An 18,775-nucleotide genomic window follows, 5' to 3' on the forward strand; every position below is an offset into this window, starting at 1 on the left:
AGCACCACACTATGTTTTCCCCTGCTTCCCTTCGCTTGTACACCGATTGCACCAGGCCTGCCTATGGCAGATTCCCATGGCATTTCATAGTTGCCTGGTTAAACGGCATGCTTTCCATGGAGTGCAGAAAATGTGTTGAAACCATCAGGATTTGAGCTCTGTTTCTCTACCCAGTTGAAAGAGTGCATCTCCCCCCTCAAGAGACAATTCTTTTCAGCCTGTCCCTAGAGATGAGAGACAATCCTCTCAGCAGGTAGCGGCACAGTATAATCTTTCTTGCTGGTTTCTGGTCTCACTGACTTTCTGGAGAAGTCAGCAGAGTAGGTTGTAAATGTCTATCATATGATTGCAGGGCACTTGGGAATAAGTCTTAAACATGAACAGGTTGCAATGCTCCTAAATGACCACAAGTGTGTGTGGCTTTACATTTTGCAATGGCCAAAAGTGCTTATAAGCCATAAGAAATGTTTCTGAGGTGGCCATAACTTCGAATAGTTGTTAAACAACCAATTGAAACTCAAAGACTACATGTACATCAGTGATGGATGCACTGTTGGGAGACCAGAAGGATCAGGTTAGGGACAGATGATCCCAGAGAAAATCTATGTGATGTGTTGACACCAACTTGGTGATACAAAATCAATCAAATATAAAAGAAGAATCTAATTCATTAATAGAAGATGCACCTGGCTTATATGTGAAAATCTGAGTCTGTGGAGTCAGAACATACCATTGCTAAATACTAAATACTTAAAATTACTAGGCATCTTTTATAATAGCTAAAAATGAAATTTTTATATTTGGAAGAAACAGTCATGTATGTAGTGTCTTAATTTAATTTTGCAATTGTATGTTGGGTTGCAATTTCTCTAACACATGACTGCAGAGACTCCCCAATTTTTGATAAAACATTAAGTGCAATGGAAGAATTGCAGAGGCAAAACAGATATGAAGTCTCTGTTGTGTAAGCAGAGTATTCAATAAAGTATTTTTGGTTTTTTAAAAATGCAAATCCTTCAGTACATCTTTGATAAAAACAAAAAGGTGGGGCACAGAGAAGAAGCTAAAATTAACAAGGTTTACCTTGAATATGATGACAGCTGTGCTTATCAATGTCTATTCTTATACATTATATTAATGATGATGGAAACCTGTATAGCTGTCACTTTTCTATGTGGATCGTTCGCAAATTCCTTTTGTGAACAATCACACTTGACCAATAAAGAATTCTATTATATTCTATTCTAAAAAAAATTAAATGAATGTGTCATATATTAAAAATAATATTTTAATTTATTTGTTAAATTAGCAAGAGTTTTCTCATATGCCTCAGTATCTATCACTCATTATTTCCACAGATCTAAATCCCCAAATGTCCATAACATTGCAAACCTAATTTGCTAAAATGCTTTTTTCTTTTTCTTTCTTTTTCAATAAGTATGGATGCGTAGAAAGAATTCTTGGATAAATTCAGAATAAAGTGTTTGAACAAGTTTGTCCTGTTTGCCAAGAGATGCCCTACAACACTTATTTTTTTGCACTCAGACAAATACATAGACATATTTTTATTTTTAACTTTGGAACTTTCATACTAATGATATATATATATATATATGTTGTCTAGGGGTGGTTGGCCCTGGCAAGTAGCATTGCGCATTAAATCATCCCATGGAGATGGAAGACTTCTATGTGGTGCCACTCTTATCAGCAGTTGCTGGGTGCTTACTGCAGCACATTGTTTTAAGAGGTATTGATGCAAAATTTACAGAGGAGTGTGTTATAGCATAATAATGCAGAAAGACAAAAGATAATAAAATATATGGATGATTCTGGATTTGCTCTGAAACTGTACTGTAAGAAACAACAGCTGCATTCTTAAAACACACACAATTTATTAGTATTTCACATATTTTTTACATTGCTTCTGTAATCTGGAAGGCCTTCATTATTCTGAAAAGCTTGGATTGACTTAAATATATGAAAACGAAGGAATGGAAATTGAAAGGCAAATCAATAAGTTTGTCCTTAGATATAAATCAGCTTTCCCCATCTAGGCACTCTCTGGATGTCTTGGGAATACAACTCCCAGAATTTAATAGAAAACTTTTAAAGGAAGATGTGTAAAGGAAGACCTAGCCTGGAATGAACAAATATATGATATACAAATCTATAACTAAGTCAGTATATAGGATCAATTTGTAAACAAGCAGAAAAAAGAGAAGCACCCAAGCTTTCCCAAGCTATGTTACTTGTTCCTGAACCTGAAGGACAATATGTTGCTTAGTGCTGCAGTGGCTTTTATTTCTAAACATACATTTAAGTTTCCAAAAACTGAATATATATAGTCAAGCCATTGATGATCCCTTGCAAAATTATGCTTCCATTTAATCAGTTGGATCTAAGAACTGTTAGCAAAAGGCAAATGAACCTGACACTTTCTACATGTGACAAGCAGGTGTTAAAGAAATAATTGTATCGGATATACTGTATTGAATAATTGTCCAGCACAAATGGTCAGTTTTTGAGATCTTTCCCACATGATGCTGTAGTCTAGCCTATGTGTAAAATAATTTTATTTTATGGGAAGATGCTTTCTTTATGAAGAAATGTGGAACAAGTATTATGAAAAAAAATCTGTCCATTAAACAGCTGTAAACAGCCAATTTAATTTATTACACTGACATTGCTTTTTTTGTTAAATTCATGACTTCTTCATTAGTATGAGGATCTGTTTATGATATTTCAACATACCGTAATTAAAAAGGAAGATACTATTTAATATGGATTGCATATATTCATACTATATAAGGACATTTTTAAAATGTAAGTTATTGAAATGTTTATTTTTACCTTTATTCCAAAAACTCAGAGAAAGAATATGTTTATGTGTGCTTTTCCCCCCCTTTACTGCTACAGGCATATCTCCCTTTTCAAAGTGTTAACATTCCACATGCTAATTCTACCTAGATAGTATCTCTCTACCATATTGTAGGATGGTCAGGCTGAAGCAATTTGAACATGCTAATATTTAGCAGAATATGTATTAGTTTCACATCCTTCATCTTAGTCACCAAATAACACAGAAGACATGTAATAGATCATGAGAGGCTTTTAATATCAAATTTAATTTGGGCCTGATCAGAGGGAATACTGAGAACAAATAATGAAAAGCTTTCCAAAATTAGGGCAAAAATCCAGAAATGAATGGCAATAAAGCCAAACAAGGAATCAGAAAACTAAGTCTCCTTTTATATATTGCACCCCTGCTTTTTTCAGTGATCAATTGTCTTAGTCTATCATTGATACACTACAATATTTTCCTGAATAAGTAAATCGACAAGTATTATATCTTAATTCATTTAATTGAGTTGTCTTTACTCTTAGAATTTGTGTGAAGAACATATCGCATTTAGGCCATATTTTTGCCAAAACATTGAAAATTCAAAAATATTTATAAACATTTAAGCACCATTATATTTTACTGAGTTCCTGATTTGTAACTGAACTGGAAATCTAAAACTTTCTCGCTTGTTCATTTTCCAGTGTTCTTTCACCAGTGTTATAATAAAAGCAGAACCCTACATCAATTATTCCCCTTTCTTTTAGGTATGGCAACAATAGTCGAAACTATGTGGTACGTGTTGGAGACTACCACACATTGGTACCTGAGGAGTATGAAGAAGAAATTGGAGTACAAGAAATTGTGCAACACCCAGAATATAGGCCTGATAACAGCGACTATGACATTGCACTAGTGAGATTGCAAGGGCCTCACAAACAGTGTACTCGCTTTAGTGCTCATGTTTTACCTGCCTGTTTGCCATTCAGGCGGGAGAGGCCGCAGAAAGCTTCTAATTGTTACATCACTGGTTGGGGTGATACAGGTAAGATCATGGTTTTTGTTTTTTTTACTTTTAATTGCTTAGTGCAGTAGGTCAGTGGTCAGCTAGTGGTCTCTCGGTGATCCATGAGAATATTTTGGTGGTCCGCAGAAAAATTATTTGCATTTTTTATATTGCAGTAAATACTATTTATCTTTTTAAAAAATTCATATTAGTGGTCCACAGGATTTAAAATTATGAATTTAGTGGTCCCTGAGATCCGAAAGGTTGGTGACCCCTGTACTAGGTGATATGCTAAGTACAATTTATTTATTTATTATTCATATTTCTATGCCTCCCACTCTCCGAGGACTCTGGGCGGCTTACACCAAAGACAATATACTAAATAGCATATTGCCCCCAACAATCTGGATCCTCATTTTACCCACCTCGGAAGGATGGAAGGCTGAGTCAGCCTTGAGCTGGTGAGATTTGATCCACTGATCTGCTGAACTAGCAGTCAGCTGAAGTAGCTGCAGTACTGCACTCTAACCACTGCACCACCTCGGCTCAATAAATATATAAGATTTCTGGTACCCTGGAAAAAAGTGATTTAAAGGAGGCAGGGCAGGAGAGTGGTTGTTCTGCTGAATCACATTTTTATCTACCTAGCCTAGCCCCCTACTAAAGCCAGGTATGAGATCCTTCCTTGTACGAAATCAAACTTTGTACAGGATCTCCTGGAATCTCTAACATCTAGCAATCCTAGGCAGCAAGGCTGTATAAGAAATAATAGTTTTTGAAAACTTAAAATGGAAGACAATAGTTATAAATTGGTTCATCCAAAGTCTTCATGGGTGAGTTGCTAAACTACTTTGAAATTGTTCTGCTGCCATTTCTTCATTGTTGCTGTCTCAAATAATTCTGATGTCAGGGTTCCAAGTAATAGATCCATTGCAAGGAAAAACTCCGAGGATAACTTTATTGGAAATATCAAATTGGCACATATCTGATAAAACCCAACTCTGAGGGGCCCCTTGGTTTTCACCTAATTAAAAAGTTTTTCTCTCAACCCTAACCAGTCAGTCACATGATCCAATCAAGTCAGCGTCCGCTGGTCTGGTGACATAACTCCTTCCTCTGGCCAGGTGTGAGGTTCCTTGGTTCCCAAGAAAGTATTTTGACTACATAACCCCAGGTATCTCTAATTCCCCCTCCCTATCCCTCACTCCAGTGTGGCAACACTGCAGCTCCAAGATGGCTTCGGCCAGGTCAGCTTCAGGGTTGACATCCATAGGATAACTAAAAATTTATTACAGATAATCCTTGCTTAACAATCATTTGTTCAGCAACTGTTTGAAATTATGACAGTGCTGATTTAATGGTAGTTCTGCCAGATTCTTGAAGTTACTGCTGTTGCAGCATCCCAATGGTCAACAATTCTTAGCAGCCTTCCTGCATTTACTACTACAAGAGAACCAACTCCATCCACCTATTGCCAGCTTCAATTCTGCTTTTTTGGCCGCTTCTGCAGTCCCTGCCATCCCCAGCTGACCATCATCTTCTTCCTCCTGAGTTGATGAGATACATTTAATCTTGCACTTTGCAAGGCGGCTGCTAACAGGTCGCCTTCCCAAGGCCACATGGGCCCCTTGTCCGATTTGAAAGACTTGTGAAAGGGGGAACAGCAGGGCCAGTGTAGTTCAGGGCAGACAAAAGGGCAGAGACAGAAGGGGGATAAGCAGGTGGAGTGAGTTGCAGAGGAGGCAGTCCCTTGCCTTGCAAGCTCAGAGCTGGGAAGGACAAAGTTGGAATGGTTTGGATCGGAACAAGTCCTCACTTAATGACAGTTGGGATTTGGTTAATGAAGAACTGGTAAGATTGTAGTTGCTAAGCAATGTGTTCATATAACACCACACTTTATGACATTGCATAGTGATAGAAATTCCAGTCTGAATTACTGTCATTAATCAATGATTTCCTGTATGGTCAAACTGAAACCTGGCTAGCTTAAAATTACCTATTTTTCTCTACCACCTCTGCTTCATTGCATTCTGCCACAAAGTTAAACATCATCATATATTTTGAAACTTCTTTATAATCCATGAATTCTTCAAATTAACACTTGAAATGGAACATTTCCATTGAACACTGAATCAGAAACTTGAATCACCTCACCCTCAATTGCAGAATTCCAACTCAAACTGAATCAGAATCGAAGTAACCTACTTAAGAAACTGCAAATGGAAATATTTCCTAAATTGTGAAGATACCCGTACCTACTCAAAAGGCATGCTAAGTTTGAATACAAGACTATAGAAGTACAACTTCCTATGAAGTTTATTTGTTATTGTAGCAAATAAGGAACACCAGAAAAACTTCATCTTTCAAGCCATTTTTAAATGTTCAGTAAACATTGATTTCTTTTTGCAGGATTGTATATTACTATGTTCTTGATATAAACAAAGACCTTACTGAATGACTGATATCTGATCTGTTTTGCTAATATTTCAGTTATTTGATAAAACAAAGTTTTAAGAATTTGCTTAATACTTGGTATTTTAATTTCAATATTTTCCCATCAGGTAGAGCCTATTCAAGAACACTACAACAAGCTGCTATTCCCCTTATTCCTAAAAGAATTTGTGAAGAACGGTATCACACAAAATTCACAGGGAGAATGCTTTGTGCTGGTAGCCTCCATGGACAAAAACAGGTAGACAGCTGTCAGGGAGACAGTGGTGGACCATTAATGTGTGAACGGCCAGGAAATATTTGGGTTGTGTATGGTGTGACTTCCTGGGGGTATGGGTGTGGAGTCAAAGACTCTCCAGGTGTCTATACCAAAGTTTCCTTTTTTATACCTTGGATAAAAAGCATAACCAAACTATGAATGTCCCTTGTTGCACTAGGAAAATACATTTTTTTCATGGATGTAAAACTTTTTGGACATTGAAATAGTTCATCCTAGAAGTAATTTTGATCGAACATGTAATCTACCAAGACAAAACAGTACTGATTACAGCTGCACAAATCAGCTCATTCTATATATAAGATCCTCTCATGTAATATTTTTATCTTTTTGTATTGTGACAAATTTTCTACAATGCATTGTATCCTGTACTAGTTTCAAATAATGATTTTTTTAACTGACTTTATACTGTGTTTTATCTTTATGGTGAAGTTATCCTGCCCTCATTTCATTGTACATGAAACAGTTGAATAAAATATCCTGTAAAATGTCAAGATTGTGTAATATTTTATGTATTATAGTTTTTAATGCGATGGGTAAAGGTAAACAGTCCTAAATATGTCCTCTTTGACAATTCATTTTAAAGTATCTACTAAAATTTTATTATCATATAGCAGACTTTATTTTTATGCTGTCATCCTATAGCTTTCCATAACTTGTTCTCTGCTGCTGGAATAAAAATCCTAGACTTTTCAGCCACTCTTTCTAGTTTTCTCAATATGCTAACAAATACATGGTTAAGTTTTATTAATAGTGGCATTCCACTACCTCAACTTTTTGCAATTGTTGTAAATTACTTGGCAAATTTTTAATGACCAGAACTATGCCCAAATTAGATGTATCAGGTATTTAACGTATCTACAAATTAATTTTAGAAAGTACATTTAACCTTGCAGTTCATGGACTCTTTTCATTATTTTGTGCAAGTATGATTAATTTGTCAAATATTGTCTAAACTAAATAAGGCCTTAAAAAAAACTAGATAGCAAAAAGTAATTTCTGCTAAGGTAGGAAGTACTTCAATAAGTACATGATAGTATTATGAAAGTTTGCCATCCATATGCTGCAGTTAGGAAAAAGCTGTTAACAGTTTTGACTTACGGTAAATACCCCAAATGATATTTAGTTTATACTACTACTGAATGTAATATACCATAGAGGGATTTCAAAACGAATTTCAATTTTTTTCTATTTGCTGACAGAATTGTTTGTTTATATTATTTGGTTAAGATATAAAATATTCAATGTAATGAAATGTGCTATTTATGGATTTTTTGAGTTCTTTGTCAGTTTTCTGTAGAAACTGAGTTTTCTGTATCTCAATATTACTGAATTATCTTAATGCTATATGCAACAAGGAAATCAGTGCAATGGTAGGGAGATAGTTTTTCAGTAGATGTTCATGAAAATAGTTGAGACAATTTGTGAACTTAACTAAGTCAGAATTTATGTATTTATAAGACGTACATAATAAAACCAAGGACATATTTCTTTTAACAGTTTAACTGTTCTATTACACAGCTTTTATATACAGAAATCTATTCATAGTAGAAGACAATTTATAATTAATTTTTCAGTTTTACTTTATACTAAAATCTGGTCTTAGACGATTCAAATTTTTTTGTCTTGAAATGTATCAATATTGATAAGCAGAAAACAGGGTGACTATAGCATGCATTTTGATTTAAGGGACTTTTCCTATCTTTTTCATTGAGAAACATTAGGCATAGAATAAAATAAAATAACTTTATTGTCACTTTGAATGTACACTAATTGGCATACATTATAAAATGAAATTTCATTGCATACAGCTCTCAAAGGGCCACCACCTCCAATATACACTACATAAACATGACATAATAAATTAAATAAATAAATAAATAAATAAATAAAAGTATATGAATCTTGCTAGTTTACCAGATGAATGGCATAGGGAACAATGCTGTTACAGAAACTGCTACAGAAATACTTTGAAACCTCCTCCCAAAGGGGAGCTACCAAAACAGACCGTAAAATGGGTATGCTTTGAGCTCCAAGCACATAGTGCTTATAAGCAGTATCCTGAATAACAGGAAGCGAGTTTCCTATAATCTTTTCAGCTGTCCTTACCACTCTGAATGGACTCTGAATCTGAGGCACTGCTGCCATCAAACCAGTGATGCAGTTTATCAAAATGCTCTCAATAGCTCTGTAAAAAATAGGCAGGATAAAAGGAAAAAGATGTGTTCTTATCCGATGCAGGAAATGCAGATGCTGGTTTACACACTTTACTAAGGATGACGTGTGAAGACCAATTCAGATTGTATCAGGGTAACCCATTTTCTGCTTGTCAGATAAAAATATGGGCAGACAAAACTTCAATTTAATACCCTCTAAATATTTAGAAAAATTAAATATTATTAAAAATTAAAATGTTAATCTCTTTCCTTAATGAGTTTGTAAATTACAGTAATATTTCTAGCATTAATGAAGTGTAATCTTTGAAAAACTCAAATTTGTTTAATTTCACTGAAAAAATACCATGGTTTTTTTTGGCAACAAACCAAGTGCTTCCTCATCTACTTCTGGCATTTATTTTGGATTTCCTGTCTTTTTCTCATTCTCTAATTTTTCACAATTAGCCAGTGTTGGCTAGATGCTGCCAAATGGAGCTTCCATATTAATACATTGTGATAAAGAATGTAACAATGCAAAGAAATTTACAGCTTCTCATTTTACTTATGCCATCAGTAGCTTTCCTTTGTTTTCAGCTATTTGAAAACATCTGAGACTTTTCTAATTCATTAAGACTTGCAAAATTTTGGCTCAACATTAAATCTTTTTTTTTTATCTCCCCTACAAGGAGACACTGAGGTGAAAATTAATTTTTGCAAAAAAATTTTCAGTTCTAAAAATATGTTTTCTACCAAGAATTCAAATGTCTGGAATACTTCTCTGCTTATATTTAGCAAGCCTTTGTCTCTCATTGTCTTGCCGCTTTTGCCTTGACTAGTTGTTTCTGCTCAGGCACATCTGGCAAACCAATCTTGTGTGATCCAAAGAACCAATCTTGTCTCTCTGACCTTTAATGAAAGCAAGTTCCTTCAATGATATCTTTATCTCCTTAGGGCAAGTACAGTTAATGTGAGCTTCTTTTTTACAGTCAGCAGGGCAGCCAAATTTGGCACACACAACAATTTGACACTTGCAGTTGAGGATGTCAAACAGTTTGTCAAGTTTCACAATGAAAGTCTCTTTAACATCTAGCTTTCCCCTACCAAGACATATTTTTGGTTCGATCTCAGCTTTCTCGAATCTTGTTCAAGATTGTCACTCGTGAATTTACAACAGAGGTCACAAAAGAACTGTTTGCTTATTCCCACTTTTCAAGCACTTTTGAATATATGTCTCTTGCAAGACTGGCTGCTGGGTAGTTTCTAGCATCATCACTACTTTGTTCTCTTAACAGTAGGCCATATCTGAGAATGTCTCGCAGTGTTGGGAGTTCAGATGGCAACAAGTCTCTGCCAGTCCCAATTAGGTTGCTCATATGAGTGAATGTTCCCAGTCTTGTTCTTTTTTTAGATGCCATTACAGATCAGTTATCACACTCATAGGAAACAAGGACAGCAGTATTAACTCACAAAATAACGTTTAACAAAAAGAGAAAGCAGCTGAACCTGTGAAATGAAACAAATAAAATGTTAAAAAGTTATTATATTTATGTAGTTATTTACCAAGAACATCTAAATTATATTAAAGTAACAAAAATACCTTTACAAATTGAAAGTTGAAAATTTTGACATGCCCTAAAAAAATCTGGTAGGCATCAAACCCATACATACCTTTAGCAAAATTATTACTTTCTCTTCACAAGTCCCTCATAACATGATCTATTGGAATACTGGATTTTATTTTCTGTATACAGTTCCCAGAAAGATCAAGACAACTTTACAGGTTCACCTGGGAGGTCCCACTACCTATCTAGGAGAAAAGGTTTAGGAATAATTCTCCACTCTTTGCCCACACTGAACAAACCTATTCAGATTAGATGAGAAATGAAACCACCCTAAAGGATATATATGGGGTCCCCCCAACTTTACTTTGCTATTGAGATAGATTTCTTCATTGTCTACCAATGATATATTCAATGTGCATCAGTGGTTGTGGTAGACTTGATCTAACAGATAAGTCCTCAATTTACAACAGTTCATTTAGTGATCTTTCAAAGTTACACCATCACTGAAAAAAGTGTCTTATGATCATTTTTCACACTTCTGATTATTGTAGCATCCCCATGGTGACGTGATCAAAATTTGGACAGTTGGCAATCAACTCACATTTAAGATGGTTGCAGTATCCTGGGATCATGTGCTCATCTTTTGCAACCTTCTGACAAGCAGAATCAATGGATAAACAGATTTGCTTAACTGCAATGATTCACTTAACAATTGTGGCAAGAAAGGTCGTAAAATGGAGCAAAACTCACTTAACAAATGTCTTGCTTAACAATATAAATTTTGGGCTCAATTGTGGTCATAGGTCAAGTACCACCTGTAAAGTAATAACAGGTTGTCCAAGAAGTCTAACTGATACTAGTTACTGGGTGCACTGAACCCAAATACCAACTTAGCTATATTTTTTACATCCCGATTAATAGTATAATCAAGGCTGAAACAGTTCCAGTAATTTCAATTGATACTCAAAATGTCAATGTTGTCATCCATTTATTTGTAACATTTATATAACAGCGCATCTTGTAACAAAATCATATAGAATCTTGTTCTTATGGCTCTAGGTTACTCTCTTATTCTTGAGTACCCTAGAGCCAAAGAACAAATAGATTGCTGAACAAATGAATCAGCTCCCTTGATAAATCTATTATGCTGGGAAAAGCAAAAAACAAACAAAAAACCACTCAAGCATAAGATGATTAATCATGCCTAACTGGGCTCTGATACATTACTTTAACTATATACAGCAAGCTCTTATTTCTAGGAATCATTACTGGGAATCCCTCATAAAAATTGGTACCTTCAGAATCAGAGCAGCACGTATACCTATCCCGCAAAATGGGGGGGAAAAATCACTTTTACAGTGATGTAATCTGTTTAATTTACAGATTAAAATTATTTTTCATAAACTCAAGATGCTAAGTAGCAAAAGGTGTAGCACACTCTCCAAGTACCTTTCTCAATGGTTAAACTGCTTTTCAAATGCCAAACTCTTGACAAACTGCCCATTTAAAATTCCCAAAACTCGTTTTAAAAGATCAGTATCGTATTACAGATCTGCAGGCCTCTAGAAACATTAAACTCCCCTTTGGCCAAGTTTAACCTCATACGGTTTAATGGTATTTTTACCACCACTTTTCAACTTTAAAAGAACAGAAAAGGCAGCTTTGTAAGGTATTTGCAACGACCATCTCCCGTCTCTCCAGAGGCAACCTCTCATGCAGGCCACCACGTCGTTTCCAAAGCGCGTGTGAACACAGAGCGAAGCTGCACAGGATGACACGCAAGAATGTGACTTGCCCAAGTCAGAGTCTCCCGCCAATGAAATGAGGGGAGCTATGCCAAAAAGCAAGGCGCCGGTTGCTCTGCCATGACTAGGAAGGGAAGCTGCCACTCTGGCAGGTCCCATGGAAGCATGGCGTCCCGAGACACGCGCCCGCAAAAGCGGGGGGGGGGGAGGAAGGAAGCGGAGACTCCCGCTCTTCACAACGTACGGGGACACGTGCGGCCTTCGCTGCTTCCTGAGGAACCGGACCGTTAATCTGCTTTGCCAGTACAAAATCAAGCGGCTCCTCCCAATTCCTTCACCGTCCTCCAGCCCCCCGTCTCCGCTCTCTCGTGACCGTCCTCGGGGGCCTCTCCATTCTTCACTTTACCCTTCCTCATCCGTCCGTTGGCAAGGGGTTCTTCATAATCGTCCGCCATTTTACCAAGGATTTCGCCGCCTTCTCCCACTCCAACCCGCTTTCCTCGCTGAAGCTCAACCTCAGAAATTCAAGAACCGGCAGGGCGCATGCGCCGCAACAGTTCAGCTTTCCCCGCCTTAGTAACAACTCTAAAAAGTTCCAGCAAATGGCTGGTATGTTACTACGGCGCGCGCCACTTATTCAAATGCTGAAACTAACAACCTTACCAGTGTAAAACTTACTCCTCCTGTGCCTTCATCCCCCCCAACAGCAACCACACGCCAAGCTCTTCCTACGATCGAAAAGAACGCGCTAACCGCTGTCCTCGCCCTTTTATCCTTGAAGAGAAGCCACGCCCATCAAAGGGCGCGGCGGAAAGAGGGCGGCGCTGCAGGTGCTTGCTAGCGTTCTAACTGCGACCACGTGACTTGCTCCAACTACCATTCTATGCGTCCCCTTTGCGGTACGGCAGTTGGTTTCTGCTCTTTCTTTCCCAAAGCTGGTAATTCTTGGTTTAGTACCCTGCCATTTTTCCTCTTATTTATTGTACTATTGCAAATCCTCCTGGTATTCCTTTTCTCTCTCCTTCTCAGCTTTACATACGCTCCTAACTAATTTAAATGATCCACAACACTGCTTCAAATTCGTTGATTCAAATGTTTAACAATTGAATTTAAAACTTTTGATCACAAGAGGAAGTTGGCTTCATACACAAAGTTATCACTTGGCCTTGATTTTCATTCTGTAATGTTTATAAAGTTGCCAGGAATGAGATATTAAATAATCAAATTTTGACAATTATTGAATTTAAGAAGTGATTCAAAGTATTTCATATTTTTTATTATATTTATTAATTTAAACCACTTACATTTTTAGCTTTGTTATATTTCACATTAATATACAATAAAAATATATTGCAACGTGTAAATAAAATATTCAGTGTTGTATAGTGACTGACCACTAAGGGGCATTAACAATTACACAGTTTTTTACTTAGTTTTTGCTACCACTAGCCATTATGGATTTTTGAAGTCAAATTTTGTCTCATCATATTTCTGCCTTTATTTCAGCCTTTATTGCAGTACAGCCTCTGGATTCTTTGCAGTTATAATTGAAATGCCTTCAGTAATGACATTAAGTTTCATTTTTTTATAAATGTCCAAGACATATATCTAGGAGTAAGAAGATCCTGATTACCACAGTTGTACTATTCTGCTGATTGACTGTGCCTAAGATTAGTACCATGTTGAGAAAAGGCAGTTATGTTCTTAGGCACCTCCTCATCAACAATAAACATTTAGGTATATTTACTTCTAAAGGAGAAATTTATCATGCAGAAGGATGAGCAAGATTACACCCACTGGCCTTTCCTATAGTTCAGTTGCCCAAGAACCCTTAACCAATTATATGAACCAGAAAAGTACATACATGAAAACATGATGCATAACATTGAAAAAAATGTAGTTTTAAAAAAATCTTCATATGAAAGCTCTTAATTTAAATCCTGAATTTAACAGGTTAAGCTCTTTTATATAGATTATAAAGTTGAGAACTCTAGAATCTCAAGGATTTACAGGTAATCCTTGATTTACAACCATTTGTTTAGAGACTGTTTAAAGTTGCAGTGGCACTGAAAAAAGTGATTTATGACAAGTCCCCATATGTATGACCATAGTAGTATTTCCACATGATCAAAATTTGGGTGCTTGACAACCGGCATGTATTTACAATGGTTGCAATGTCCCAGGGACCTTGTGATTTCCATTTGCAACGTTTTTGTTTTTTTGGTTTGATTTATATGCAGCCCTTCTCCGGAGACTCAGGGCGACTTACAATGCGTTAAGCAATAGCCTTCATACATTAATTGCATATACTTAAAGCTGATAAAATGCTGGTTTTTGACAAGCAAAATTAATGAGGAAGTTTAACCTTAACCTTAACCCTTGTGATTGCTTAACCACTTAGTGATTCACTTAACTGCAGTGATTCACTTAAGAATTGTAGCAAAAAGGGTTAAAAATAATTGAACAGCCATCTCGCATGTAATAACAATTGTGGTCCCAACTGTGGCTATAAGTCAAGGGCTACCTGTACAGATTTGGGACAGATGAAATGTTGGGTTTCTGTCTGCTGCCCCTAGAAGGATCCATGACTTATGTGAATGAAGGGCATTCTTCTCATAAAGATTATAGTAGTGCTGGGATTAATTGCCACAGGTTCACCATCCACTGAAAACATAGTCTTAGTATATCACCAATAAGTCTTTACTATAATAATGAATGCATGTAAACAGACTTGCTGTTAAGTGGATGTTCTTTTGTATAAACTCAGAAAAATTCATGGATCCTGTGCATTAGGTCCTCTCAAGGGAAAGGCTGAGGACAACTTTTCCCCCTTTTCCTCAGAGAAAGAGAAGCGTAAATTCTCATGCATAAGGGCTCCTAAAATGGCACTTTTGCATCCATAGTCTGTCAATCTTACATTGCAAAAAATTGTTTATAATTTTACTTTTTAAGCTCAGATCTGTTGAAGTTAGTGGTTTGATGGAGTATTTTGGGAGAATATATTGAGATGAGTGTTTATAAAGGAAGTATATGACTAGTTAGCAATTTATATCCAAGATCATTAAAAAGTCAGAGATATATTATCGTTTACTGAAATTGGTAGCCGACCCATTTGAGAACAAAATATTATTAATTTGGTACAGCTTCAATCAAATAAATAGAATCGGCTATACATAAACATTAATGATTTAGTGGGATTAACTGACATATATTTAACTGTTATTTCACTAAGTATAGTGTTATAAAGTATCTAACATATTTTTTGGAGTATAAAATGCTCCGGAGTATAAGACGCACCTTATTTTGGGGGGAAGAAAATAAGAAAAAAAAAATCTGCTTGAGAGGTGGGTGGGCGGGGCTACATTTGGTGTATAAGACGTACCCAAATTTTCATCCTCTTTTAGGTGGGAAAAAAGTGTGTTTTATACTCCGAAAAATACGGTAAGTATTTCATATTAAAATCTGATTTTTTAAAAAAATGGTTTAAATAGTTTTAAAAAGAATCAAAAGTATTAAAGGCTATGGAAACTGATTCAAATCACAACATCTACTCATCCCAAGAAATGGGTTAAATATAATGAGAGTGAGTATATTTAAAACATTTTCAACATATTTTACACTTGCACAGATGAAAAACACACCATCTGATTTGCATGAATATTTTGTGTCTTGTAATAAAGTCACAGAATGAGTAGATGATTCCTAAGACTATATGTAGATTCTTAAAGGTATAGTGAAGTTAACATAGGGTGCCAAATATCTATCTGCTTCTTGCAATATCATTGTGAAAATGTGAATTCATTTTCTCTAGGGAATTTTGAGAGTTGCAGTTCTCTATCAAGATCTCATAGAGAAAATTTGAATTTCCCCCCCCAGATTTCTTTAGTGTTAACTCCTTTACAGAATACAGAATAACAGAATTGGAAGAGACCTTAGAGATCTTCTAGTCCAACCCCCTGCTCAAGCAGGACACCTTATAACATTCTGGATAAATGGCTATCCAATCTCTTCATAAAAATGTCCAGTGATGGAGCACTCACAACTTCTGGAAGCAAGCCTCCTTTGTTCTAAGTTGGATCTCTCCTTGATAAATTTCTCTCCATTACTTTTTATCCTGCCCTCAGGTACTTTGGAGAATAGGTTGACCCCCTCTTCTCTATGACAGCCTCTCAAATATTGGAAGAGTGCTATAATGTCATTACTAGTTTTTCTCTTAGACTAGTCATACCTAGTTCCTGCAGTCATTCATCATATGACATAGCCTCCAGAACCCTAATCATCTTCATTACTCTTCTCTGCACTCTTAAATTCAACACATTTTTTTTGAGTTGTGTGAACAAAACTGGATGCAGTATTCCAAATGTGGTATTATAAAGTGGTAATACCGGTAGGATCTAATAAACAGCTGACTGGGTTAGCAAGCCCCAGGATCCTGTCCACTTTTTGAGGATGGATAATATATATAGTTTTGTATATGGCTCAGACCCCCTCCCCAAGAGAGATGGCTGGTTAAAAAATACAAAAAATAAAGAAATAAAATAAAAACATGCAAACAAAGATTATAGATATTTTCCCCCTTGGTACAAGAAGGTAGGCACAATACAATGCTTCACTATCCCCTTATTTCTATTTTTATTTATTTCAGTTTGCTTGGTATATTATCTATGAAAGGTTAAAAATATTAGTTTATCTGATGCCTACTAAAGTTACCAATCCATTACTCTAGAGTGTGCCAAAAAAACAGGATATAATAAGTATAAATAGATACATTTCATTTAAATTGTTATATGGTATAAAGAGGACAGCAATTCTGTGTTAGTGCAAATACAGATTAGATGTATCAGCAGTTTATTGAGTTGCAAATAAATTCTAGTAAAAGCAATCTAACTGTCGAAGAAACAAATTTGCTAATCATTAGGAAAGCAATTCAGAACTAAATTGTTGATATAACGACATACTTATGTTAATCTATGGTTAAGATTACATTTGGAGTGTTGTGTAATGTTCTGATGGGAAAGATATCAAAATACGAGAAACCAAAATTAGGAGACAGTGAGTTTACAGCATATGAATGATTTTTTTAGCTTAAAACAAAGGAGGAGGCATAAAAAGGTATATAAAACTATGCACATCATAGATACCAGGAGATAGTTTTTCTTCTCAACTCACACTTGTACAATTAAGTCATTTTTTGGAACTAAATGTGGGGGGATTCAGGACCAGGATAAGGAAATCCGTCCCTCCCCCCCATGGTGCATAACAGTAGAATGGTGGTAATGGCCACAAACTTGGATTGTTTTTAAAAAGAGATTGTAGAGGGTCATTGAGAATGAGGTTATCAGTGGCTACTTATATTATTGGCTGTTTTCCATCTCTTGAATCACAAGCCATATGCATTCTATTCTGATTTCTGAGAACTAACAATGGAAGGGATTTGTCATCTTCCAATCCAGATGGAAGATGGCCATTATGTGACACAAAATCTTCCCCTATGGTATATCTAGCAAAACTTTTTTGTGTTGTTATGCTCTTAAACTTTTCTTGACCCCTCCCAGGTAGCAGCTAGAGTAATAAAAGGAAGTTTATATTAGCAAATGAAGAGAAAAATATTGAGGAACAAAGACCTAGTTATTTGCTGGTGTTATTTTATCGAAATAATGCTGTGCTCTCCAAAATAAAATTTCTTTGCTGAAATTTTATGTTGAAAAGAGGATCAAATGTGGCTTCTCATCTCAAACAACTCTGCTACCTACAATTGAAGAATAAACCTCCTACTCATTGCTTAGCAGTGTTCTTTCTCTAATGAAAAAAAATAATATTTTTCTTGGCAATCCTTAGTCTTCATTTGGTATTTTTAAATGGAATAGCTTCCCTCATATTTTGCTTACCAAGTTTTTTTTCTCTCTTTCACATGACCCCCTCCCCTCCACCTTCCTACCCCAACATTTTTTATGCTGACTACCAAGAATGTTGGGAGTTTCACAGCAGCTGCATATTTGAAAAATAATATGGTGGAGATTTAAGTAAAAAAATCATTCATAGCTTTTGTATCTGGTAGAACTAATGTAGGCAAAGTGGTCTTATATGGCAACAATAGGTTTTCAGTTTTAACATTACAGATGTGACACCTTCTAGGGTTTCTTTCATCCCATTACCTATTTGCTTTTCATTGAAAATGATTCTAATAAATTAAATGGCTGTGCATTTGCATACATAACCAATGTATTTCTATGTGGGTGTGTGAATGCAACAACAGATATGGATGAACAATTCTGTTCACCCTGTAATCCTAATCCAATCCGATTCATCTGCATAAAGCTTTTGGTGCAAAGCACTTACATCTTGGTAGTGTAAATTCTTTACACTGCATAAGAGACTTATATTGTTTTTCATTACAATATAAGTCTCTTAACCTGCACAAAGGTCTAAGTCTGTATAGTTGCCTATACAGATTTAGCACTAACCAATCAGTTTTGGAAGAAGAAGATCCCTAATTAAAGCTTTGGGATTCCACTCTGGAATTTAAAACACTGTTCAGTTTGGCTTGCTGTAAGTTCCTACTGTAGGGACGCGGTGGCTCAGTGGCTAAGCCACTGTTGATCAGAAAGGTCGGCAGTTCAGCGGTTTGAATCCCTAGCGCCACGTAACAGTGAGGTCCTGTTACTTGTCCCAGCTTCTGCCAACCTAGCAGTTCGAAAGCATGTAAAAATGCAAGTAGAAAAATAGGGACCACCTTTGG

General features: G+C 36.0%; 1 protein-coding gene, 2 long non-coding RNA genes and 1 other non-coding gene across 10 annotated transcripts in view; 2 read left to right on the forward strand and 2 right to left on the reverse strand.

Annotated features, from left to right (window-relative positions):
• Nucleotides 1-7,067, forward strand: part of PRSS12 (serine protease 12) — a 45,269-nt gene extending 38,202 nt beyond the window's left edge. For both annotated transcript variants that reach the window (XM_034442835.3, XM_034442834.3), the window contains exons 11-13: nucleotides 1,625-1,747; nucleotides 3,607-3,884; nucleotides 6,407-7,067. In XM_034442835.3, the coding sequence (XP_034298726.2) occupies nucleotides 1,625-1,747; nucleotides 3,607-3,884; nucleotides 6,407-6,714 (709 nt within the window). In that variant the 3' untranslated portion in view covers nucleotides 6,715-7,067. The remainder of the gene's footprint in view (nucleotides 1-1,624; nucleotides 1,748-3,606; nucleotides 3,885-6,406) is intronic.
• Nucleotides 7,068-8,305: 1,238 nt separating this feature from the next.
• On the reverse strand, nucleotides 8,306-12,833 carry LOC117680220 (uncharacterized). Its single transcript, XR_004595575.3, has 2 exons — nucleotides 12,700-12,833; nucleotides 8,306-10,232 (listed from the first exon to the last, which is right to left on the reverse strand). It is a non-coding gene; the product is annotated as an uncharacterized LOC117680220 (long non-coding RNA).
• LOC117654695 (small nucleolar RNA SNORA24) lies at nucleotides 12,074-12,207 on the reverse strand. The gene has a single exon (XR_004588371.2). It is a non-coding gene; the product is annotated as a small nucleolar RNA SNORA24 (small nucleolar RNA).
• Nucleotides 12,834-12,892: 59 nt separating the features above from the next.
• The window catches only part of LOC148112599 (uncharacterized), an 80,415-nt gene continuing 74,532 nt past the window's right edge, over nucleotides 12,893-18,775 (forward strand). For 4 of the 6 annotated variants that reach the window (XR_015729102.1, XR_015729101.1, XR_015729099.1 and 1 more), the window contains exon 1: nucleotides 12,893-12,974. This is a non-coding gene — a long non-coding RNA (uncharacterized LOC148112599). The remainder of the gene's footprint in view (nucleotides 12,975-18,775) is intronic. The other 2 variants (XR_015729100.1, XR_015729098.1) reach the window with 1 other exon arrangement.

The sequence above is a fragment of the Pantherophis guttatus genome, chromosome 8 (assembly GCF_059756535.1).
Source record: "Pantherophis guttatus breed Tessera chromosome 8, ASM5975653v1, whole genome shotgun sequence".
Lineage (NCBI taxonomy): Eukaryota > Metazoa > Chordata > Lepidosauria > Squamata > Colubridae > Pantherophis > Pantherophis guttatus.